The 25,030-nt window shown below is 43.4% G+C and overlaps 1 protein-coding gene across 1 annotated transcript in view; it reads left to right on the forward strand.

The window, feature by feature from the left end:
- The first annotated feature begins 3,956 nt into the window (after positions 1 to 3,956).
- The window catches only part of FAM83H (family with sequence similarity 83 member H), a 28,916-nt gene continuing 7,842 nt past the window's right edge, over positions 3,957 to 25,030 (forward strand). Inside the window, exons 1-2 of the mRNA XM_049824214.1 lie at positions 3,957 to 4,032; positions 24,345 to 24,805. Coding sequence (XP_049680171.1) covers positions 24,359 to 24,805 — 447 coding nt within the window. The 5' untranslated portion in view covers positions 3,957 to 4,032; positions 24,345 to 24,358. The remainder of the gene's footprint in view (positions 4,033 to 24,344; positions 24,806 to 25,030) is intronic.

Here is a 25,030-nt window from a genome sequence, read left to right on the forward strand (position 1 = left end):
GGAGATCCAATACAAAGAAGAAGAAATTGAAGACACAGTGGCTGAATAAAACAAAATAAATCTATGCAGAAGCTGTGTTGCACACCTGAAGCCTTCCAGTCTGCTTTCAAGTACCCTAAAGCCAGATTTGGACATGAGTATCCCAAACTCAAGTGGAATTATCTGTTCAGTCATCTAGGAGACCTAAGAAGCACAAAAAATAGTCACAGGCCAAGCTTTAAGCATAAAACTCTACACTGTAAGATGACAATAAAAATATAATAATCGTAACTAGAGCATGACTTTAAAAGATATTTTCTGCATAGGAAGACGTAAATGAAGGTAAATTATATGTGCAATTATATGTGCAAGCACATAATGTAAATAAACCAAATAATGGATAAAGTGATCTCTTCAGGTGCACGTAAATTTGAGAGCCTACCAGGAGTTTGCAAAGAGCATCAAAAAGGTTTATATCCATATTTACGTTATCAGGAGGTATTAAAAGAGGAATGATGCTACTGAAAATTATGAAAATGCTTAACTTCCCAGACACAGATTGGAAAACAGATGATAGTAACAATGGCTGGGTCTAAGCAGTCACACAGGTGCTAACAGCTTCCTCACAGAATAATCCTAGAACCAGTAGAAAGGGATATACTTTAAAATTTTGTTTTTCTAAGAGAGATTTTATTGTAACTCTGACCATAAAAAAAAACAAAAAAACAACCTCTATTTGAATGTTGATTCAGTTTAAATTAAATGGAAGGACGAATAAAAACAGGCTTGTATCTAAGCTGCTCACTTACAAAAGGGAGAAATTCTGACAAATTAAGAGGTGAATGTAACTCTTCAGACTTACGAGTTGAATATGAAAGGACCTTGAAATTTCTTTAAGACAAGGTTGCTAAAACTGCTTTTTCAGCATTGGCAGCAGAGAACTGGGTAACTCAGGAAGTATATCCTAGGCTGTGCTGTCTGTGAGTCTGACATACATCCTTCTTAAAAGATGCTGCATTAAAACTGTAGTGCCAGTTATGACTGAACTGCTGATAACTTCAGTCAGGGAAGGTAATCATCTGCATCTCTGTAACAGACCTTTCACTTACAATGTCAGTTTTCTTTGTACTTAGGGAAAATGGTCAGATGACACAACTCAAAGACAAGCAGCATGCAAGTGATGCACACAGCCCTACGTGTCTTTTGCCACAGCCTGCCTACGTTATCAAGACAGCACTGAAGGTTCAGATCAGCTCATGGATGAAAACCAGTTAGTCAAAGCAGAACCTGAGCAAGAAAGTGGTTATAATGTTAGGTAAGTTAAAAGTATTTTGGAAAGCTTTCTATCACATGTACGCTTCCTTGGCTGAAGGTGCACACAATTCGAGCAGTCAGTGTGTAGTTCAGACACATTATCAGACTCTCAGACATATGCAGCTTTAAAGAAAACTCCCATTAAATATTAGAAAGAAAAAATCACTGTGAGGGTGTCAAGCACAGGAGCAGGAGCCCACAGGGATGTCTGTTCTTGGATACACTCATAAAACAAACAAGCAAGACATTGAATAACTTAAATCTAATGAGATCTGCAGGGAGTAGGGCTGTTGGATCAGATGACTCCCAAGAGATGCTTCCAACCAAAATTATTCTGACTTTATTCTATTATTTCTTTCTTAATGAATAACACTTTCTCCTAGACGATTCAGTCCTATCCCACTGGATGATGAGTTGGATTAACCAATCAGACCTTAACTTTACAGAACACTGCAGAATATTTCCTCAGCAGTGTGTTAACCCCAAGTAGATTAAATGACCAAGTACTATTTGCACTGGCTTCTCTTTGGATAAACACCCAAATTCTAAGTTGTGTGCACACAGGATATACAAAGCTCATCTGGTGTTCTAAATTATGATAAAGACTACCATAATCATCCCAATGGCACAACAGAACCTTGTCTATCAGAGTGCAAATTTGCTTATGTTTACTTGTATTTCAAAACACACTTATTTGATCTTTTCTAACACAGATAGTAACCTGCACATTAAAACCAAGAACAGAACATAAAAACCCTATCAAAGCAAAATACTCCAGGACATACAGAATTATACCAAAGAGGAGAGAAAGAGAATAGAACAAGGCAGAGAAAAGTCATTAGTCACACAATAATGTGCTACTGGAGAGCAGGTACTTGAGACTGAAATCACTGAAAAAAGAATTACGGAATTAAGATTGTCTTATGTGTATAGATTGCCATCCAACCTGCATTCCTTACATGCTCGACTGCCGGAGACCCTAAAAGGTGTGATTCTTGAAACCTTGAACTACTTACAGCGAGTGTTTTAAACGTAATACACCTGCTCCAGTTCCTTTCCTCCAAAAGAGGGATAATCACGCCATCGCAGCCCAATTGAGTACTGAGAAGTTAATTGATGTTTGTGAAGCATTCCAGTAGGATACTGGTGAACTGCATGGCAACACCTACGTGGAAGTTAGTAACTCCATTCAATGCAGCGTTTAAGTAAGTGGCATGTGGTGAATAATGCCCAGGGCAACACAGTGAAGAATGATTAAAAGCAGTATTGACTGGTTACCTCCTCAGTTGGTACTCTCCATCCTTCACGCTGAGTGAAGTTCCTACAGAAAAAATAGCCTACAAATATGTAATTGAAGTCTGTATCACCATGCTTATTTCCGAATTCTGAGGACACCCCTCTCATCTTGGCACCTTAATATTAAATTACTTCTTTATAATGCATACACCAAATAGCCACACAAGCACGGGGCCTTACGGAGCGCAGAGGACTGGACGTGTGGGCACGCACTCCCTGCGCCGTACGTGCGGATCCACCACGCATTAGCGCCGCCGGGCGCGTGTCCGGCCTTGCTGCGGCGCTTCTCCCTCGGCCGCCGAACGCACCGGCTCCTTCCCTCACGCCCTCCCGCCGGAGGCCCGCGGAGAGAGGCCGGCCGGCCAGCGGCACCGCTCCCCTCCCCGCCTCCATCACACGGCGCCCGTGTCGTCCCGGCCCCCGCCCCCACCCGCCGCGGTGCCCGGGCCCGCCAGAACCGGGCTGCCAGGCCTGAGTCACCGCCGCCTCCCGCCGAGCCACCTCCCGCCGCGCCCTCCTAGCCGCCCGGGCACCGCCCGGCACACAACAGCCGCGGCGGTTGCCAGGCTGAATAAGATAGAACATGAAAGGCGAAATAACAGGAGCTGCCACGCCCGGGGCTGCGGGGAATCTCGCTTAACCCTTCTCCGCCTGCGCCCGCAGTGGGCCCGGCTGCAGGGGAGGCTGCGCTGCCAGCCAGGCTGCCCCTCCATCAGCAAGGCCGGGGCGCGAGTGGCAGTTATGGGGGGGAAGCAGGGAGGCTACGGTTACGGCCTCCGATGCCCTTTGCACGGCACCCCCAGGGAGCCGGGGGGCCACGGGTACGGCCTCAGATACCCTTTGCACGGCATCCCCAGGGAGATGGGGCGGGGGCACAGGTAGCCTTTGCAGGCTCACCAGCACACTGCTGTGGAAGAGGGAGGCACAGGGCCCTGCACCCTGATCACTCCTGCTGCAATGGTGCCCTTGCCCAGGAGCTATTGCTGCAGCACGCTGCTGCCTGCCCAAAATGGACCCCGGAGCGTGAGAAGTCCCTGATGAGCCCAAACCCTCCTTCCCTGGGCGGCTGATGGACTGAAGTGTGCAGGGACGAGTCTTTGGGACCGGTGGCCTGGGTCCATGCCCAGCTGCCAGCACCGAGCCTGCTCCCAGGCCTGCTCCGCAGCCAGGCCCGAGCTGGTCTGACAGGCTCAGGGCAGACGGGAAGGGAGAGGCCGCCTGCGGCTCAGGAATGTGCAGCCCTTATCTCTGGCTCCCCTGCAATCCTTGGGAGGGAATAACTCTCCGGAGTTTGCCTTTCTCTCGCTCTTACTCACCCTCTGCCCTGGGTGGAGCTTGATTCTCTCTGGCTCAGAGGTGCCCGTGAATCAGGCTGCAGGCACGTCCAGGGGAGCGGAGAGCCGGAGAGCACGACCCACCACCTGCCCTGGCTCACCTGGGAAGGTAGGAGAAGTGCCGGCACCTCCTGGGGTACCTGAATGGCCGCGTGAGTTGGCGGGCAAAGAGCTGGGGAGGTCCTGTCCTGCTCCTCTGCACAGGGCTGGGCGCTCGGAATCTGGGGCAGGGACTTCTGCAGGCAGTCTGGGGGCAGGAGGTGGCCGCTTCAATGCAGAAAGGCTCCAGCAGCAGGAGCTCCCAGGCACTCCATGACTGCTCCTGTGGGAGAAAGGAGAGTCCCAGGAGGAGAGGGGAGAGGCAAGGGGGGAGGGAGAACGTCCCAGCACAGACAGCAGGCTTTGGGGCTGGTGAGGGAAGAGACCTGTCAGTCTTCAGGTAGCCTGGTCAAAACTGCTTAGTGAACGCTTCACCGAACTTGTGTCCTGTCTCCTGTGAGAAAGCCCCAAGGAGTGGATATTTCCGAACTTATCCCAGTCTTCGGGAAGAGATCTTGCAGCCTGGCCCAGCTTCCCACGATAGAGCCTGAGCTGGCCTTCTGCTTGGGTGGGAAATGCTGTAGGGATGTGTGGTCAAGAGATTGGGACAAAGAGGACATCACTGGTGGTAGTGCTGGAAAGGCCAAGGTTTGCAGTAGGCTAAGAGCCAAGAAACAGCTCCTGAGGCCCACCGCGCCTTTACTTGCTTTGACCTCACTCCACACGCATGGGTGTGTAGCTGTCTGCCGACATGGCCTGCAAGCAGCGACACAGACATTCATGCACGTACATGCAAAAGCACAGACAGATGCGTATGGACACATGCGTGCACAGGCACACGTGCATATACTCACTAAGTTTTTCCACAAATGTGAGCCTGTCTGACAGACCTCAGGTTTTGTGTGTGAGCAGAGAGGAAGGGGAAGGTCTTGTGTTCCCATCACTCTAAATTGACTAACATCAATAGAGGTCAATTATGGCTTTTGTCTGGCCTGAGGACCGAGGTTCTCTATCTTCTAAAACAGTTAGAGGGAGAGGAGGCACTTGGAAAGGGACGGAAGTGTCTATAGCATCCTTCTGCTGAAGACATCTAATTCATGAAAAGTTGCAATAAGCTCGTCTGTGATAGAGGCCAAACATACATGAGTAACAACTCTAGAAAACAAACTAGCTCCAAAACAGAGCAGTGACAATTAAGCGGTGCAGAACACTGGTGGCCTGGGATCCCTTTGCACAGCCTACAATAGCATGTGCTTTCGTTGGCTGAAGAGGCAAGCAGACAGAAAAAACATAGCATGAAAACATTCACCCTATTACAAGGCCACAGAAGGTCTGCAGTTTGGGGAGAGAAAGTTTTTTTCATTTGGGCCTAGCTCCCATTTGTCTGAGGGGCTTTAGAGTTGTATTTGAGGGACTAAGAGAGACCTGTATTTGCTGTCACCTGGCAGTGGAAATAGTAGTATTCTGACGAAAAAAAAGTTATGCTCTTTGTGTGGTTGTAGGGAAAATTGCATGTCAAAAGAAAAAGTGAAAATGTCATGTACCAGAGTCTGGTATGATTGTGCCAGAGCAGTGTCATGCTTGAGGACAGAGACACCTCTGTTCTATAAATCATTTTTCAGGCAATCACAACTTTCCAAGCAACTGAAATTCACCTCCACACCTTGCAGTATTGGACTTCCTTGTATTTTTCGGTTAAATGGAACACTTTTGGACCGTTTACCAGGCCCCGTTTGGCTGGATTTTTGTAACCCTAATGAGGAATAGGAATTTCATGACTGCATTTCTAAAATCAGGATGTGGGGGAAAGTAAAAGTCAAGGGCAGCATGTAGTTCTCCTCCAAATTATACCTTACGCTGTTGGACTTTTTCTTGAGGTTCTCTGGTTTAGACTTCCTCATACCTGCTACCTAGTAAATAAAAATCCAAGGAAAGGGATTGATTGAGAGAGAGTAAGCTTGGCATGAGCATTGCTGTCATAGATGTGGTGCTTAGGGACATGGTTTAGTGGTAGACTTGGCATTATTAGGTTAACAGTTGGATTCAGTGATCTTAACGGTTTTTTCCAATCTAAATGATTCTATGAATATCTCTTCAGGTAATCTGCTCTCTGTAAGAGGCCCCTTTTGCATCCAGGATCACATTTCATTTTTCAGTAGCTGTAAACAACAGGGTTTGTCCTAGTGACTCTCTATAGGTTGGATTTACACATGCCACTCCATACCCTTTATTGCATAGGACAGTTAAGATGGACACGCTGACAGGCTGTCTCAATAACCACTTCACAAGGAAAATTACGACATGTAATTTTTCTACTACTTTTCCTTTCCTCTGGCCTGTAGGAAGATCCCCTGGACATTCTGAATGTCTGGCTAATTTTCTGATTATCCAGCAAAGAATATTTTGTGGGATCTCTTGCACTGACTATTAAGCAGGGGTGAGTGGGAGTCCGGTAGGTATTCTGAGGTGCTGACTGGGCTCCCATTCTACTCTGCCACATGCCTGTAGCATTCAGTCCATTTACTACTCACCTTAGACACAAAAAGACTTTATTATGCCAATTTGTAGGGTCTTCTGACAAATGTATGTAATATGGAAGATAAGGTTGTAATCCCTGGAAGCTCAGTGAATGAATTGATTAAATTAATTGCAGCAATTTCTCATCTGATGACTGTGACTTCAGATGAAGTGAAACTCCTAGACTGCAGCAGGCAGACATACCATTTTTTAAAAGGATGACTGAAATCCTTATAAGACCATCTGGAGTAAAGAACAGGATCACAATCACTCAGGGTGATCAGTAGAGGCTGGCCGGGTGACCAAAAGAAAAGGCCTGAGGGCTGCATACATGACATTGTAACAGGAATAACAAACTCCATATTTTCATCTTTCAAACAGAAATTTTAAGAGTAACAACAGGCTTTGAGCCTACAGCCTAAAACTGAAAGAACACTGAGAATGAGAACACAGAGACTTCAGCAGAAAATACAGAAAGGAAATTCGAAAAAGGAAAAATAATTGCTGTGAGGACTTAGCAGACACAGTGGTGGCTGACAAAGGGTTCTAATTCAGACTATTACCAAATTTCACCATACTGTTCTGGGGAATGTATCTGATCCTTGCTTGGTGAGAAGAGCAGGTAATAGGAAGGTAACCAGCATCCTTTGCCACAGCTCTTGTAAAATTTTCATGGCAATGTGCTATGGCTAAACCAGGAAATTCTGGGGTACACTTGAAAACTAAAGGTGCTATAGGCACATCACTGTGAGCTTGGCAAGTGAGAGGCCTTAAACTGAGAGATCCTTTCTCAGCACAAGTCCAATCCGTAGTACAGAAAGCTAGCACATGTAGGAGTAGTTTCTGGAAAAGATGAGCATATCTGTTACTGTTAATATAGGTTATTCAGTCTGCTGTAGCAGGATTAGAAGGCACTAGCTGTCCCTCCATCACCCAATGCAGAATTAAAAAAACTCACACCTTAAACCATATGCCAGGAGACAGGTCCCTCCCCAAATCATTTACCTAGTACAACCTTTTCTTGAGAGCAAAGCAACATTTTCCATGTCTTATTGTCACAATGTCTGCTCAAGTAGTTTTACCTTAGGCATTACTGTCCTCTTCTAAACCTGACCCTTCCAGAATATTAGCAACCCGTTTTCATATAATCTTTTCTATTTTATCAGACCAAATAATTTTTTTTTTTTAAATAATTGATTTCTAAACTCCAGGGGTTCTAGATGTTTTGGAAACCTGAAGATTTTTCAGAGCCCACCATAAGAGATCTAACTGATGTCATCAAACATGGTGCATGGCCGAGCTGTGGCCCACACACTCCTGCCTGCTGGACCACTGTTTGGAAATTGCTGCTTTACATTTTTCTCATGGATGTACCATTTGCTGCTTCATTGACTCTCAAAACCATTTTGATTAATTTCTTGACCAGGATTTGGGAGTCCTTCAAATGGTAATAGCACAGAGGGGTTTTGTGGCTGGCTGTGGAGTCCATCAGGCTAAAGTAAATTCTTCTGTCTGTGTTGCCTTTCTCTTCTTGCTGGTATCCAGGGCAATGAAAAGACAAGGTGTTTAAACCAAGCAAATCGTGCCTAGCCTATACTTGCACATAAGCATGGGGTCTCAGGCAGAGATCATATCTTACTAGCCTTTTCAAGCTGGAGTGATACAGCCTTGCTTCCTCTCAGGCAGTTCCCTCCGTTGGTGCGTAAAGACCGACAAAGGCCTCAGCTTTTGGGAGTGTCTTGAAGCAGAGAAGCAGGTCCATCCAGGGAAGTGATCATCTGAGAGAGGCAGCCTGGGAACTTGCTGTGCAGGCAAAACACGTAACAACAAGCACTGGAGTCAGCATTGGGAAGGAAGATAGAGCCAGCCTGAGGTGCTGAGACATCAGCAGGGGCTGACATCAGGCAGCAGCAGATGAGAGAGAAAGGAAACAATGAGCCAGTTTCCTTTTGCTTAGACTGGATAAATATAGTCCATCGCTCTTGATTCACACCTGGCACAAAGAATCAAGAAAAATGCAGGTCCTTTTATTTATTTATTTATTTAATCTGCAAGGCATTCACTCAGCATAGCTGAAACTAGAATTTCATGCTAATCTTTTAGGAAAAAAAACCAGTTAAAAGTCCATTGAAATGGAACATAATATGGACAGGCAGCAAATAATGCACAAACCTACAGGTCTATACTTTTTTCCAGTTTCTGCTCTTAGTGTTAATCCAGAGGTAAAAGGAGAATTTTTACATCTAGCTTCATCTGTCAGTTACTTTTCCCTGCTCTGCCTACATTAAACATTTCCTTATGGTTGAACGTTTTTCTGTGCAGAGATAGTTGTAGACTGTGATCACATCTCTGCTTACTCTTTCGAATATTACGAGGGTCTGATAGCTTTTGCAGATCACAAAAACCGAATGCAAGTATCAAAGCTAGTAAAGTCACTCCTGATTGCACAAATGTGAACAGAAGCAGGCCTCAGGCCAAGCCAAAAGGAAATTTCCATTGGAGACTCCCTCCTCAAAAAAGCTCTTGATAATTACACATGGATAGCTGCATGCTTCTTTCTCTCCTCCTGTTTCTCCCCTGCTAATGTTTTTTTGGCTGAGGAGGTGAGCGATTGCATTAGTACTCCCTGTGCAGAGGTGCGTTGGCACAGTAGCAACCAACCCAGTGTCTTTGGGAAAGCCCGGGCAGATGGGTGGAGGAGACCTTTGCTGCTGAGAGATTGAATTCTGCCTCTCATCAGCCTATTATATCAGCCTTCATCTCCCACTTGTTAAGTTTTCAACAAGCTCCTTCGTGCTCTCCTTTATCCACTGCCCCTAAGCATGGGAGGAGTTACTCATAAACAGCTACAAAGCCTACCTTCTTTTTCTCCTTCAGCTTCCTCCTGAAAAAAACCCCAACAGCTATCCTATATTAGCATGCTAAAAAGTAAGTTCTAAAGAACTGGTGTACTGAGTACTTGTTTCTTTCTATAGCCTTCTGTGTACCTGTCTGTGTTTGTCATTGTCTCATCTACTATACTTAGAGGAAGGATTTATTGGGAAGGAACTAAAGTTTGTAGGTTTGGTTCATTCATTATCTAATATAGTGAGGTTCTGATTATGACTGGTGTTCTTGATACTTCTAAATTTATGAACATGATTTTATGGAATGATTGCTTAGGATAGCAGAGAACTGCATGAAATGCCAAATAATGATAACAGCCTTCTAGAATGCATGAAGAGAAGATACTGTGGATCAGTGCTTTTTTTTCCTGACTTAATGAAATACCAATTCTGAGTGACTGCAAAATCAGAGGAACAGTAAATGCAAAGTACTGCAGGGCTTGTATGGAGAAGATGGGAGCCCATGTGGTGACTTGTCAAATGATAAATGAAAGCTGGTCTGGAATCCCTGTAAAAATAAATTCACAAATATTTCATCTTGGTCCATGTGTTCTTCATGGAGGACCACATGGGCCATGCACATGGTTCCTTAACAGACTTTTTCTTTATCTGTCTGATGCCAGTTACTGATGCCTGTCCTTTAGGCATTGTGATGGCTCTCCCATGCTTCTCCTTAGGTTAAGAAACTCCATCAAAAGTTGTTTTTCAAATGTCCTTATAGAAGCTATCTGTAGTACAGTGCCTACAGACCACTTAATTCCACAACTGATTATATGTACAATACTAAATTTGCACATCTGCCAGTTGTTCCTTTGTACCTCTCGGCTCATTTTTCTCTTTCATCTGTTTATCATGTCTAATGGGGCCTAGATTATGAGATCACCTTAAGCAAGACCCAATTTAATAATTGCTGGTACTTCATCTAGTACAATGGGATTCTGACTTTTCATCAGAATCTTTTACTGTAACTGTGTATTCAACCAAACCATCACAGCTGTTTGACTGTAGCCTCTTGGGATTCAGGAAAATCAGTTGGTTGTCACTGGGGCAGTTCAGCAACAACAGGACTAAAAGAAAAAAACACAAAGCATAATAATCCTATCCTATAAATGAGCAGGATGCTCATTGCTCCTTACTGGTCAAAAAAGCAAATGACATATTAGGAAAGGAATGGATTGTAAACACAATATATTTCACTTCCATCTTGCAGTTCCAGTCCTACCATCTCAAAAAAGAATACAGTAGAGTGAAACAAATTTGGAGAAGAAACTAGACTGGAGGATCATCGGAGGCACAGAACAGTTTCCATGTAAGAAACAGCTGAGTAAGTTAGGGTTCTCCATCTGGAAAGGTGATGAGTGACAGGAGAGTTGACAGATGTATAAAATCAGAGTGGCATGACACAGGTCAATAGATGCTGATCTTCCTATCTAGAGCAAAAAACAAAAGTACAAGCAGCAGATTCAAAACAGAAGGAGACTGTTCTTGACTGTATTGCTGAGCTATAGGACTCCTTGCCTCTGGCTGTTATAGATGCTGAAATTTTATATGGGTTTAGGGAAACTCTGTGTGAGTTTATGATAGCAAAATCCTTTGAAGCTATCTACAGTCATTAAAGCATATCTGGGTCAGGAGGTTCTTGAGCCTCAAGTAGCTAAAACTGACTTAGAGAAGCTGGTGAAGCATCATAAATGCTTGGTCTGTCCCTATATGTTTTCCACATCATCTGTTCTTAGTCCCTGTTGGAGATGGGTTTCTAGGCTTGATGGACCTTTCATCCGATCCAGTACAGCTGATTTTATGTTCTGTTCCCCCAGAAACATACAGTAAAGTGAGGGTTCAGACATAGTGAGAATGAAGTCTGGAGAGACTTAGAATTGGTGCACTCTTTATTTAGAGAAACCAGAAAGAAAGTACAGAAATTGATATAAGTAAATGGCAGGTGAAATGCAAAGATGTTCAGAGGGGCTTTTACATTATAAACATTTAGTATAGAAGAAGACAATACACAGGAGTATAAAGTATAGTATACTGCATGGAATGGGATTGGGAAAAACTATATTCTTTCCAGAGGATTATAATCTAAATCATTAGGATTTATGTGAGGAAAAGACATGTCAGTAATTTACACAGAGAAAATTGATGGAAATACGTTATTTTGAATACAGTTTCAGATTAAGGATGTGGGTGCACACAAAAACGCTGTACGCACAGGTGTGTCATCACAGGGTAACGATTACATAGCAGCTGTCTGCATGCATGTACCTTTACTTTATAATACCCTGCGGTAAATGCATGGTATTACATACAGTTCACTTTTGTTGAAGAAGTAATCGTCTTTCATTCATGACAAGGAACATGTATGGTGGGTACTGTGGATCATTATGTTTGTGCAAACTTTGTTTACTTCGCAGTAATTTGATCACAAATCCATACCCTAATGGCCAGTTGTTAGCTGGATAAATATGCTAAAATCGTTTCAGGGAGTAAAAGTGCATTACTTTCAAAAGACCATTAATAAGATCTCTCATGAAGTTTACTGAAAGTAAGTGGTAATAAACACTGAAATTATTAAATCCAGAGATAATTGCAGGGAACTTTGGAAAAAAACTAACCAAGTGAGCTGAAAGGCCAAGATAATGCAAATGAAACCATATGCTGCCGGTGCAAGGTAATTTATACAAAGGAAAAACCCTGAACTAATTGTGTGGCCTCTGGGATTCAAGGAAATACACAGTTTTGGTTGGTGAAGGTGTAAGTATACTTATTTTAATAAGCTTCAACTTCTCCAAATCATCTAAATAAATGCTTTCTGAAATGTGATTAAAATCCTACGTTATGCTAAATTAACAGGTCTTGCATTAGGTAGTTAATGAAATAGTAATTTATAATATCAATCATTAAAGAGAAGTTATTAATAATGTTCATTTTTATCAGACTTACCAGCAATTGAGTCCTTCTCCAGTGCTGCTCAGGAGTTCAATAAAATGTTTACATAATCAGTAAATAGTCTAGTAAAGTTCAAGGGTAACACAAAGTTTGAGGAAACAGTAAATATGTTTATAAATCTCATATTTACTGAATAACAGTAAGAATCACAATGCTGCTATCTGACTGAATATATTTTAATACTGTCAGATATAAAACAATATGCAGAAATCCAGAATGAAGGTTGCAATTATAGAATTAAAGATTCAGTGATGTGACGATGAATTAAATTACCAGAAAAAGTTCAGAGAATTCTTAAGGAAAAGCCACAAACATTGTCCAGGGACAGGAGACAAGCCCTACCAACAGAAGGTCTGTTCAATCTATCATGGAGAAAGCTGAGAAGTGATTTACACTGCATTTGAACAGACAAAAAGAGCTGGTATTAGGTAATTTGTCAATCGTGTGAATAGAGGCATTATAATACAGTTAAAATGTGAAGTTAAAGATTACTTTGTGAAATAAGATGTATTTTCACTGCAATGAAAGGAAATGAACACTGAAGTCACTTGCTAAGAAAAAGGTTGTTTCACAGCTATTTGTTTTTTTAATAATCTTTCTAATATATATATTAAAATATAGTTACTGGGAGGAATGTTATCGCCTGTGTGTACAAGTGATTAGGGTGTTCAGGCTGAAAGATTGTTTGGCTTTTTTTTGCCCTTTATATCTGCACTCTTCTACTCTACTCCGCTGTGCTTTTCTCTACTCTTATCAGTCAGGCCTTTTGTAGAGTAGGACTGTGTGCTGCATGCTAATCATGGCTACTGCTCTTCCATCTATACATTAAAATAGCAATTATAACCAAGTCTCATATTGTAGGACTTCTCTGAAGGAGTCAGGAAATAGTTTGCCTCATTGCACAACTGGGTAAATGTATTTAGGGCTTTTCATCTTCCTTTGACCCAGCTGACCACAGGTACAGAGGCAGAATGGGATAGTGAAATGCTAAGTTGCAATATGCAAGCCAGCTACTCATTGACTTGCAATATTCATAGAATCATAGCATCATAGAACAGGTTGGGTTGGAAGGGACCTTACAGATCATCTAGTTCCAACCCCCCTTGCCATGGGCAGGGACACCTTCTTCTAGACCAGTTTGCTCAAAGCCCCATTCAGCCTGGCCCTGAACACTTCCAGGGATGGGGCATCCATCGGCCTCTCCTGGCAACCTGGTCCAGTGCCTCACCACGCGCACAGTGAAGAACTTCTTCCTTACATCTAATCTAAATCTGCCCTCTTTCAGTTTAAAGCCATTACCCCTTGTCCCATCACTACATGACCTTGCAAAAAGGTAATCCTAAGCTAATGGTCTGCAGTATTACATCAGATGATATAATAGTCCCCCTTCATGTACTCCTAATCTTTTAAAAAGCAGTTGTGATATACACTAGACAACAGACAGTTCAAAATTAAAATAGGCACTTTAAATTATTAAGAAGTTTTGTTTCAAAAAAATCATCATTGGATAGATTTGTTTTTAACAGACTTGCACAAAGTTCAGTGTTACATTTTATCTCTAATATTTTGATCAATGAAGTATAAAAACACTTGTGATAAAGCTTTTAGGTACTTGGTTATTGGGAAAGTAAGTAAAGACAGAAGATAGGGCAGGTGTACAGAGCAACTTAGATCACTTGATAAGCTGATGCATCACAATTAGTTACTACACGTACTAACTAAGAATCCATTTCTTATTTATAAAAAGGAAACTGTATCCCAACAACCACTGCAAAAACTAATGGGTAGCAGAGTAGCCAATGAGCTGCAGTGCAATGCTATGGCAACATCCACGGATGTACAAGCAGGAATAGGGAGGCAGTTTTGTCTCAAATACGGCATTGGTAAGAGAAACATTGGAATATTGTGTTCAGCTGTGATCCTGCATTTTAAAATGGACCTGCAACAGAGTACAGAAGAACTATTAGTACAATTTGATGTGTCACAAAATGTTGTACAGTAATGGTAGGATTCATCAGCATTGATGAGGGTGTCTACTTCAGTGTGAGACGATTACTCACTTCACTGTATTGACTAGATTTTGGTGGTTGGCAATAGTAGTATGGACATCAGACATTCATGGAGATGTTCTGCAATGAAGATGCCTGAAGTTGAGTGAGACTGATCTGTCGTACTGTAGAAGTTAGGTTTGAAAGTACAACTGAGAGGATAAAGGTAATCTTGGAGTTAAAAAAATTGAAGACTGAGCACTGAAGCTTTGGAAGACTGATTTGTTAATGTCTCTGGGAGAAAGATTAAGAGAAGACTTGAACAAATGTAAGCATCTATATTAGAAGATGAATCTCAACCCATGCTCTGATTTTATTCACTTATTCTCCATCAAGTATAAAGGGGAACACAAGGCAATTAGCTTGCATGTAGGCATGTTATACACCTGCATTTATTTAATGAATCTGACCCTTGAGGAGCAATCCTGGTTCCTAGACTTTGGTGTTTAGTGTCATTTTAGGTGCCTTAGGGTATCCAAAACACAGCAGATGTGGCACAAGCCCTATGAGAGACTCACTCCCTTCTTGACCAGCAGCTGGAGGCCAGGCAAGATGCCTTAGGGCATCTGAAGTGACATTAAACACCTGTGTGTAGACACCTGAATTGCTCCCCTGGTTATAGTTTGTTTGCACTTTATTTATATTTAATTTACCCAAGGCTTAAGGGCTAGGTGCTGGGAAGAAGTTAGAAATTTTCCCCTTGCTACCTAATTTGGCTTCTGGAATTTTTCTTTCATTTTCCTTTAAGACAACAGGGACTGAACAGCAGGATAAGTATTGGCACATGCCAGTATGCTTAGTGGTCTCAGAGAACTTCTCAGGTCCCATATTGGTGTGTACTGCTCATAAAATCAAGTTTAAAACAGTTGCTGGTATTTTTTCCAGGTCATATTGGCAGGATGCAATAGGAGTCCTCTGCTTTCTTGTACGGTATAGGGGTAGTACTCTTCCTGGGATGCTTTTCCTGATAAAGTTGCAGCTGCTGAAGCCATGAGAGACATCGGTGGTGTGCTTGAGCTTTCCTGTTCTCTTCTGGTAGTACACTGTAGGTTTTATGATTCTGGAGCTTTTGTACTAAGGGTCTTTAGGGTCTTACTTTTTCCAGTACTTGTCATGTAAATGGAAGGAGGGATGTTCAGTAGTTCCTTTTGGACTGATGATATGTCACATAGCTTGTTCACAGTTGCAGATGCTGGATTTATGTGATCTCTTCTCCTCCTGTAACCATATACAGTTCAGTTCCTGAACTATAACTGGACTACAGAATATCTTAATAACCTTTATAAAGACCTTCAAGGGCAATGTGGGGGTGCCACACATTAGTCTTTTTAGCATCTTCATTTTTCACTGAATTCCCTATAGCTTGTGTCATAAAAAATTGTAAACTGTGACTAGCAATTAAAATAAAATGAAATTCCTAATTAAATAAAATAAACAAGCATATAAATAAGTGAAATTCTCTATTAACCAGTAGTTACAGGCTTCCATATACATTTGGTATATTTCCAGTTGTGGCTTAGTTTCTTTGACACTTATATTGGTTCAGATTTTCAAAAATACAACATCTGTCTTTTTCTGGGGTGAATGAAGCTGCAGAATATAGATTTTCAGGTGAAGTTCAAGCAAAGAGGCAACTTCTTGGAGTCCCTCTTTTGTTTTAGATGCCACCATAATCTAGGAAAAAACAGCCATCATGCAAGAATACTAGTAAATAATGTGTGCCCTAATCTTATGTCACTCTGGACTGAAGAAATCTGACAAGGTGTTTAGTGAATTCCTGCTAAAGGAACCGAGGCATAAAAGCAAAGAATTGCTGTCTGACTTTAATGAGAGCCTTTGACAATCAGTTCAAAGGAAGTAAGGGCCCACGTGGGCTATGCATGTCACAGAGCTCTCGGGCAAATTTTGCTGCTTCTGCCAAATAATTCCTTCATTTTGCTTTTCCAGGCCTCCCACATGACAACAGCCAAAGGTTTAAGAGAGAATGAGAAAGTACTTATACTCAGCTGCCCTTCCTGGCATTATACATCCTGAATGCCCTACGAAATAAACGAATATGTAGTTCTAGAGTCAAACAATAACAAGGGAACACTGCATACTTAATAATATATCTCATCTTCTCTAAAGCATGTGAAGTGGTAATTCCACAAAATCCAGTATTGCACTGTGGTAACTGACACAATTTGAATGGATCAAGACTAGTTAGCATAGATGTAAAGAGGCAGTAGGTTAAAAAAACAATTATATCTTAGAAACCTCACTATGGCAAACAAATATTGGCCATAAATGGTATGTTATAATCTTCAGCTAATTTGTAGGGGAATTATTATCAAATGATGGATTATTTGACCTAGAACTAGAGACACAGCCTTGCAGTTGGCAGCTTAACAACATGAAATTTGAACCAGCATCTCAGAGTTCTGCCAGTTGCAGATAGCTATTCCCAGGAGTTGCAACTTAGCAAAAAACCCATAAAAAATACCTTACCTAAATGCAGAGTCTAGATGAATTCTGCAAGATGGACAGTAGCAGGAGTGTACTTGCAAAGACTGCAAGCAAGTGCATGGAATCCATGGAATCCTTGGGTGACTCTGCTTCCTCATAGTGAATTAGCATTCTTAGCAGAGCTTCTGCCTAGGAGCTACCTAGATCACTTTTGCAAAGTTTTATTTATTCATTGACCTGAGATCAGCTCACGCTTACCATACTGATGAAAGATAATAACCTTTGAGGTTCCAGTTAACTTTTCCCCTTCTGCTTAAATTGACAGGGAAGTAGTTTGAAAGACTACTGAAAGAGTATCAATCATTTTGTGCATCTCTTGTCATGCAACGCACAGACTATATTCATTGTAGATAGATAGCAGCACATGAGAAGCTAGAAGGAGATTATTGGGATGATGCCAATGCTAAATGTTCCTGAGAGACTTCTTCACAGAAATTACCCATACTTTTTAAGGCTTAGAAATGGTGTAACACAAAGGCACTGTGTGAATTATATATATTTTTATATATATATATATAAACCAGCATTCTTCATGCAAACTGAGAATTCATCAACCTAGTATAGTTCTTGTTGCAGATCAGGGAATTAAAGAATGCCAACCAATTAACAGAATCATAGAATCATAGAATGGTTTGGGTTGGAAGGGACTTTTAAAGACCACCTAGTCCACCCCCCTGGCCTTGGGCACGGACACGTTCCACTAGATCAGGTTGCTCAAAGCCCCATCCAACTTGACCTTGAACACTTCCAACGGTGGGGCATCCACAGCTTCTCTGGGCAACTTGGTCCAGTGTATCACCACCTTCATTATAAAGAATTTCTTCCTTACATCCAATCTAAACCTGCCTTCTTTTGGTTGCCCCTTGTCCTGTCACTACAGGCCTCGGTAAAAAGTGTCTCTCCATCTTTCTTATAAGCCCCCTTTAAGTAGAGTGAATAGAATAGTTCAGTTGGAAGGGACCTACAATGATCATCTAGTCCAACTGCCTGCGCAATTCAGGGCTGACCAAAAGTTGAAGCATATTATTAAGGGCATTATCCAAATGCCTCTTAAACACTGACAGGCATGGGGCATTTTCCACCTCTCTAGGTGTTCCGGTGTTTGACCACACTGTCTGTAAAGACATGTTTCCTCATGTCAAGTCTGAACCTCCCCTGATGCAGCTTTGAGCCATTCCCAGTCATCCTGACCCTGGATACCAGGCAGAAGAGATCATCACCTCCCTCTCCCCTTCCCTTGCTCAGGAAGCTGCAGAGAGCAATGAGGTTGCCCTCCCTCAGCCCCCTTTGCTCCAGATTAGACAAACGCAGAGTTCTTAGCCGCTTTTCATAGGGCATGCCTTCCAGCCCTGTCACCAGCTTTCTTGCCCTCCTCTGGATGCATTCAAGTACCTTCACATCTTTCTTAAATAGTGGGGCCCAGAACTGCACACAGTACTCAAGGTGAGGCCACACTAATGCTAAATATGGGAGGATAATCACCACTATTGGCCACCTGGTTATACTGTGTTTGATGCCCCCCAGAATGCAGTTTGCTCTCTTGGTGCCGGGGCACACTGCTGGCTGCTGTTGAGCCTGCTGCCGACCAGCACCCCCAGATCCCTTTCTGCAGGGCTGCTCTCCAGCCACTCCTCTCCCAGTTTATACTTGTGTCCAGAGTTACTCTTTGCCAGGTAGAGAACCTGGCATTTGTTCTTGTTAAATGTCATGCCATTGATGATTGCTCAATGTTCCAATCTTATTTAGATTGCTCTGAAAGGCCTCATGTCCCTTGAGAGAGTCAGCAGCACTTCCCAGTTTAGTATCATCAGCAAACTTGCTAATGGTGCATTCAACTCCTGCATCCAGATCTTTGATAAATCCATGGAACAGGACTGGCCCTAGAATTGCACCCTGAGGAACACTGCTGGTGACTGGTCAAAGGTCAGATGTAGCCCCATTCACAGCAACTTTTTGAGCCCTGCTGTGCAGCCAGTTCTTTACTCGGCACACCATGTATCTGTTTATCCCACAGTTCAACAACTTGTCCAGAAGGACGCTGTGAGGGACAGTATCAAAAGCCTTGCTAAAATTCAGAAAAAATATATCTGCTGCCTTCCCTTCATCCACTAGGTGTGTGACATTGTCATAGAAGGATATCAAATTAGTTAAAGTATTAGTTAAGTATTGAAAGGTCTCCCTGAGCCTCTTCTTCTCCAGGCTGAACAACCCCAACTCTCAGCCTTTCCTCACAGGAGAAGTGTTCCAGCCCTTGGACCATTTTCGTGTCCCTCCTCTGGACCCGCTGCAGCAGGTCTGTGTCTTTCCTGTGCTGAGGACCCCAGAGCTGGATGCAGTGCTCCAGGTGGGGTCTCACGAGAGCTGAGTAGAGGGGGAGAATCCCCTTCCTTGAAATGCTGGCCACACTTCTTTCATTGCAGTCCAGGATATGCTTGGCTTTCTGGGCTGCAAGTGCACATTGTCAGCTCATATTCAGTTTTTCATCCAGCGGTATCCCCAAGTCGTTCTCCCCAGGGCTGCTCTCAATCCTTTCATCCCCCAGCCTGTATTGATACCAGGGTTTGCCCTGACCCAGGTGCAGGACCTTGCACTTGGCCTTGCTGAACTTCATGAGGTTCACATGGGCCCGCTCCTCAAGCCTTTCAAGTTCCCTCTGGATGGCATCCCTTCCCTTGAGCAGATCAACTGCATCGCTTAGCAAACTTGCTGCTGGTGTACTCAATCCCACTCTCCATGTCATTGATGAAGATATTAATTCTGCAGCATGAAGAAAACATGCAAAGCACATCACATTGCCTCACATATTATCTAAATTTTTTTCTAGCTGTATAAATGGTAATAGCTACTAACTAGTAAGCACTCTAGATAAGTAGCTGTAAGGAAAACTGCCACATGGAATAAAACGGAACATTGTAGCATACCTCTCTGCTTCCATAAACAAAATCCTGCCCATATAGTGTCCTTTTGGTCTAGGAAATCAGCTGCCTGTGTGTTTGAGGTAACACACCTTGAGTAGCTCAGGCTTTTTCTCCTTATGTGTAGAAACTTCAACCTCTTCAACTCTTGTTTGTATCCAGAGTCTATGATAATCTTTCCTTACAGATGTAGACACAAGCAGTCACTCTTGAAACTGTTTTTATTCCCCAGACTCTAAATCTGTATCAGTAGACCATCGGCTTCCCATTTTGCACACACATGCTTGTTGCACTTCTGGCATACCAGCAGATACATCACAAGTGCAAACAGGACCATATCTTTTTGAATGCATTCCAGATAATTCCCAAGAACTCTCAAGTGCTTTCACTCTCTGGAATCCTATTCAGTAAGTTAGTTTTCTCTTAAGAGTTGCAGAATATTTAAGATATTCTTTAAATTAAAGTCCCGCTTAGTTATCATGTAAGCTGTTTCAAAACAGAATTGATCTAATTCTGTCAAGGATCCTATGAAGAGATATACTCCAGTGCATACACAGCAAGTGCAGTGTGTGTGGGTAGTTGAAATTGCTGCTTTTGCTTACCTATACTATCCATGCAGCTATGACAAGTGTCCTGAGAGTATTCACCTCATTGCATACGCACAGACTTTCTGTGTAGCACTAGTGCTATTACTGTGGCACTACCTGGGGGCACTGAACTTCTGTGAAGACACTGTAGAGTTCATCTATGCATGCATAGCAGGCTGCCCACTCAGAGTTACAACTGCTGCTGCAAACAAGTTGTCACACAATCCAGACAAAAGTATGAAATCTTCAGATTCTTCCTGAAAAATGAGGAACTATTCAGGGGAATCAAGGTACATGACAGCTGTACTTTAAAAGTGAACAACTCTAGAATTTCTTCACACTTAGGCTCAGGGTAATCTAGGGTCTTCCTGCGGGGCAGGAGGGGAGGATACATTTTTTCCAGTTTTCCTGCCTTTCCGTAGAAACCACGTAGTGGTCAACCACACTTCCTGTAGCTACTCTTAAATTTACCGTGCCCACTGGCTGGGGCCTTGTCCTTACATCCTTGCAGGTCATGAGTTGCTTAGGCTTATGGAGGCAGAAACATAATTTCTGGTTTTTATTTCACAGTTCTGAGATTTGTGCGTCTACTTTGGAAGAAACTAAAACCACCTGAAGGAAGTGAGGAGGCTTAATGACTAGAACCTTGCCTGAGCAAACACAGGAATGGCACACTCAGCAGGCTGCAGGTTCTTTCCAAGCAGGATCTGATGGTGCTTTCTCAGCATTAACTTCTAAGAAGGAGCTGGCTGAAGTAGGACGCAGCATCTCCCTCCTTCGTTCTCTCCTTGTGAGCCAAAGAGGGTGACGGTGCAGATTTTCCAGCCTTGTTAGTCAGCCAGAGGTCTGTCCGTGCTCCGGTGTTTGGTGTAATCCAGTTCGGGTGTTTGCTGCGGCCCGCGGGACCTGTTTTCGCAGGTAAAGGTGACGTCCGGAGGCCTGGCCGCCTCACCTCGCCTCGCCTCGCCCCGGCCCGGCCCGGCCCGGCCCGGCCCGGCCGCTCAGGCTCAGGCGGGCCGGCTTGCCTCCGGGCAGTGCTGCGCTCTTGGCGGACTCCCCGGAGGCCGGAGACTCCTGAGCACGGCCTTAGGTGGGAGCTGGGCCGAGCAGCGTGAAGGCCGGTGGCCCAAAGAGCGTCCCAGGCTGGGTGCTGACAAACCGGCCTCCTGCCCGCCCCGCGGCCACTGCGGCCGCGCCCAGGGGAGCGGGCAGCCGGCGGCTGGCGCTCCTCCGTCCGCACACGGCGAAATGACACCCTCCGACAGAGGCGGGGGGGCAGCGCCCTCCCGAGAGACTGTTCCTACTCTGGCAGCACGGTCAGGCGCAGGTGTCCCCCGGCATTACGGGAGAAGCACAGGTCCCCTTCCAGCGTCCCTCACAGGCCGGTGACGCTCCTGGCACCCTCTGTCCCGCTTCGCCTACGACCGCCATCTTCAGTCGTGCCAGCAGTCCCTCCGGCTCCGCATTTGTTTTCTCTCTGGGGCCAGTGGCTTCGAGAAAAACACCAGGATCATTCTGCTTGTGCATCAAATTTGTTTCTTCGCTGGTACTATTTTTTCCTGCTTACTCGGGAATACGTTGACTGCCACGGATCCTCGGTGACTTCTCCTATTGTAAAAGCTACCCCACGTAGCCTGCCCCCTATGTTTCCTGACCTACCTTTCCAGCCACAAATTGTGGGATGGTCGAAAAGTGTTCTGACAAAGTATTGCGCGCCTGTCCTCTTTGCACATTCTTTCTCTAACCATCCTAAAACATCCTGTGGGAAGGAGTTCTGCAGAGCAGGTACAATTGAGAAGTGTTTCCTGGTGTTCAATTTGAACCCACTACCTGCTAGTTTAACTTTATGCCCTTTTAGTTCTTGAACTGGAGTAGAAAATGGACAGCTGTCCCTGGTCATATTTTGTCAATGTCTTCTCTCGACTAAAGAGTCATAGTTCAGATTTATAGTAGCCTTTTTCAAGACGTGAGGAATGAGACTTTCATAGTCACAGCACACTCGGGTTGTGAGTTCCCTCTGAACCTGTGTAGTGGTATTATGTTCTCTATTCCTCACCTAATAATGCTTAGCATTAGCTGACACTTTTCCTTTAAAGGTCCATCTTCTCCTTGATTTATAACAGTATTGAAATAATCATATTAGTCAGTAAAATACAAAATTAAGGTTGCTTCATCACCATTATATTCCCTCTGCCATTTTGATTGTCCAGTCACTATAATAAGGTTCTGCTGCTGCTGCTTTGTTTGTTTCTGTAGTTGGCTCTCATCATTACTGTTCTGAGCAAGCTAGCATATGAGCAGTTTGCTGTCTGCATGACCTTTCATCCCCTTTGTGGGTTATACCTGAATATGTTGGTCTCATATCCAAGAATGAATGGAATGCTGGGAGCATTTCTTTAAAATGAAAGGCTAAAGACTACTAAAATAGTCAAGAGCAGGTAAATAGGTGACCTGAGCACACCAAAATGAAGGCATATAGTGGGCTGCTTTTTATTTTAAGAGAAAGAAGATAGAATGAGATATTAGAGTGGGAAGATAAATCTAGACAGTTCGACTACAAGTAAGGCTACATGTGTATGCTATAAAGACAACTATCTGTTGGAATACTTTGCACAGGGACCTGTTAGATTCAGGTGCTATCTTTATATGAAGTCCATATTTCTTCCTATTGTATCATGCAGCTCCAGTAGGAGTTATAGTCTGAAGCAGGAGTAACTTGTGGGAGTTTGAGGCAGGAGTAACATAGCACTTACCAGTGCTATGCAGGTAGTCAGATAAGAAAGTCCACTCTAGGCTTTATCTTGAAACTATTCTGGCTTTATACTGACAGCTATTAATGAGAGTGATAGTACGGGCCTGAAGTCTTTTTTCTTCCTCCCACATCCATGGCAATCCCTTCCATTTTCGGAGCAGAAGTGTTGGATGGCAATGACAATAGCATCCACTTTCACCCTCTATACTCACACTTCCTATTACTGTAACTGCATGAATGGTCAAGGACAGCCATGCTCTTTTTCTGATTATGAGGAAGCCTCTGTTGGCATGTCAATGCTGGGGCCCCAGGAAAAGTATGTCTGAGCATTGACATTAACTGAGGGTCAGAAGCCAAAGTGCTATGGAGTTCTTTGCAAATCAGTAGGATATTATTTATTGAGTTGTATTTCAGGCACAACAACCTTTTTTTCCAAAAATTGGTTAAAATGAAATTTGTCTTTAGTCTCAAATAATAGGTTCCCTACAGACAATTGTCAAATGTTGAATGTGAGCCGCTTCAGCTCAGATTTTTCCTAACATCAAGAGATTGAAGAAGCAATCATGTCCCTTGTTTTTTATTTCTTCATCGATCTCGTGAAGGCTTGTCTGACTTCTGACCATGTTACAACAACAGGATACCCTTATACTTGCCTACCTTCCACTCATACCCTGCTTCTATTCATATGCTGAGGTGATTATAACACTCAGTTTATAAGGATTCAGAGGGTGCATTTGTATACATGCATATGCTTTTTGGTTAGTGCCATATTACACACAGTTAATAATTTTTTTGGAAATGAGTTTTAATGGAGCCCAGATAATAACCAGCAGCATTATTCTTTAGAGGAGAAAAAAAACAACCACAAAAAAGGTAGCTTTAAAACCAAAGATAAATTTAAGCTTAGCAATCGGCAGCCTAAAAAAGAAAGTTGGGCTTTCGGTTAGATGCACCATCCTTGTTCATCACACTGCTGCCTGATTCAATTTGTTCCTTATTTTGCCCCAAACCATTTAACTATGTTAAAGTAGTGCTTAAGTGATTACTGCCTTTGCCTAATTTAAGGCTCCCCATCCATTTGGAATGAACTTTCTCCAACATTAGTCTGTGTGCTTTGAATCTCTTTGATTTTGCCATCATGAACTCCCAACTCTCACCATTTATGAAGATGGATGTGTCACTGGAGTGAAACTGCTCTCACTGTTGGTTATTCTTTTCTTGCAGCTCTCCCTCCCCTCATGGCTCGTCGATCTCAAAGCTCCTCACAGGGGGACAATCCCCTTGACCCTAACTATCTTCCCCCCCATTACAAGGAGTATTACCGCTTAGCTCTGGATGTGCTTACTGAAGAGGGCAAAGAGAGTTACCAACGCTTCCTGGCAGATGAAGCAGCCCCTGATTTTCTTTGCAACTCAGAGGTGGATCACATCATACAGAATCTCCAGAAACCCCAGTACGCCAACCAGGAAGGTAGCACAGACACCACAGGTGACAATGACATGGATGGATCTTCTGGGACTTACTGGCCCATGAACTCAGACCTTGCTGTTCCTGAGCTTGACCTGGGCTGGCCAATGGTCTTTGGGTTCAGGGGAACAGAGGTGACAACCCTTGTGCAACCACCACCCCCTGACAATCCCAGCATTAAGGAGGAGGCTCGCAGAATGATTCGAGCAGCTCAACAGGTGAGACAGTGAAGAGCCCAGCTAGAGCAGAGATAAAATTATATGTGTGCAAAAGATGAATCAGAATGCATCTGGTCCTCTACTAATTCCCTTACTTTGCTCGCAGGACCTGACAGAGGGGAAGGATGATTCTAACTGTTACTCTCTGATCTCATGGAAAAGTGTGTAAAGCCATGGTAAAATATACCAAGAGTTCACAGAATCGTTGAGGTTGAAGGGGACCTC

Source organism: Accipiter gentilis, chromosome 2 (assembly GCF_929443795.1).
Source record: "Accipiter gentilis chromosome 2, bAccGen1.1, whole genome shotgun sequence".
Taxonomy (NCBI): Eukaryota; Metazoa; Chordata; class Aves; order Accipitriformes; family Accipitridae; genus Astur; species Astur gentilis.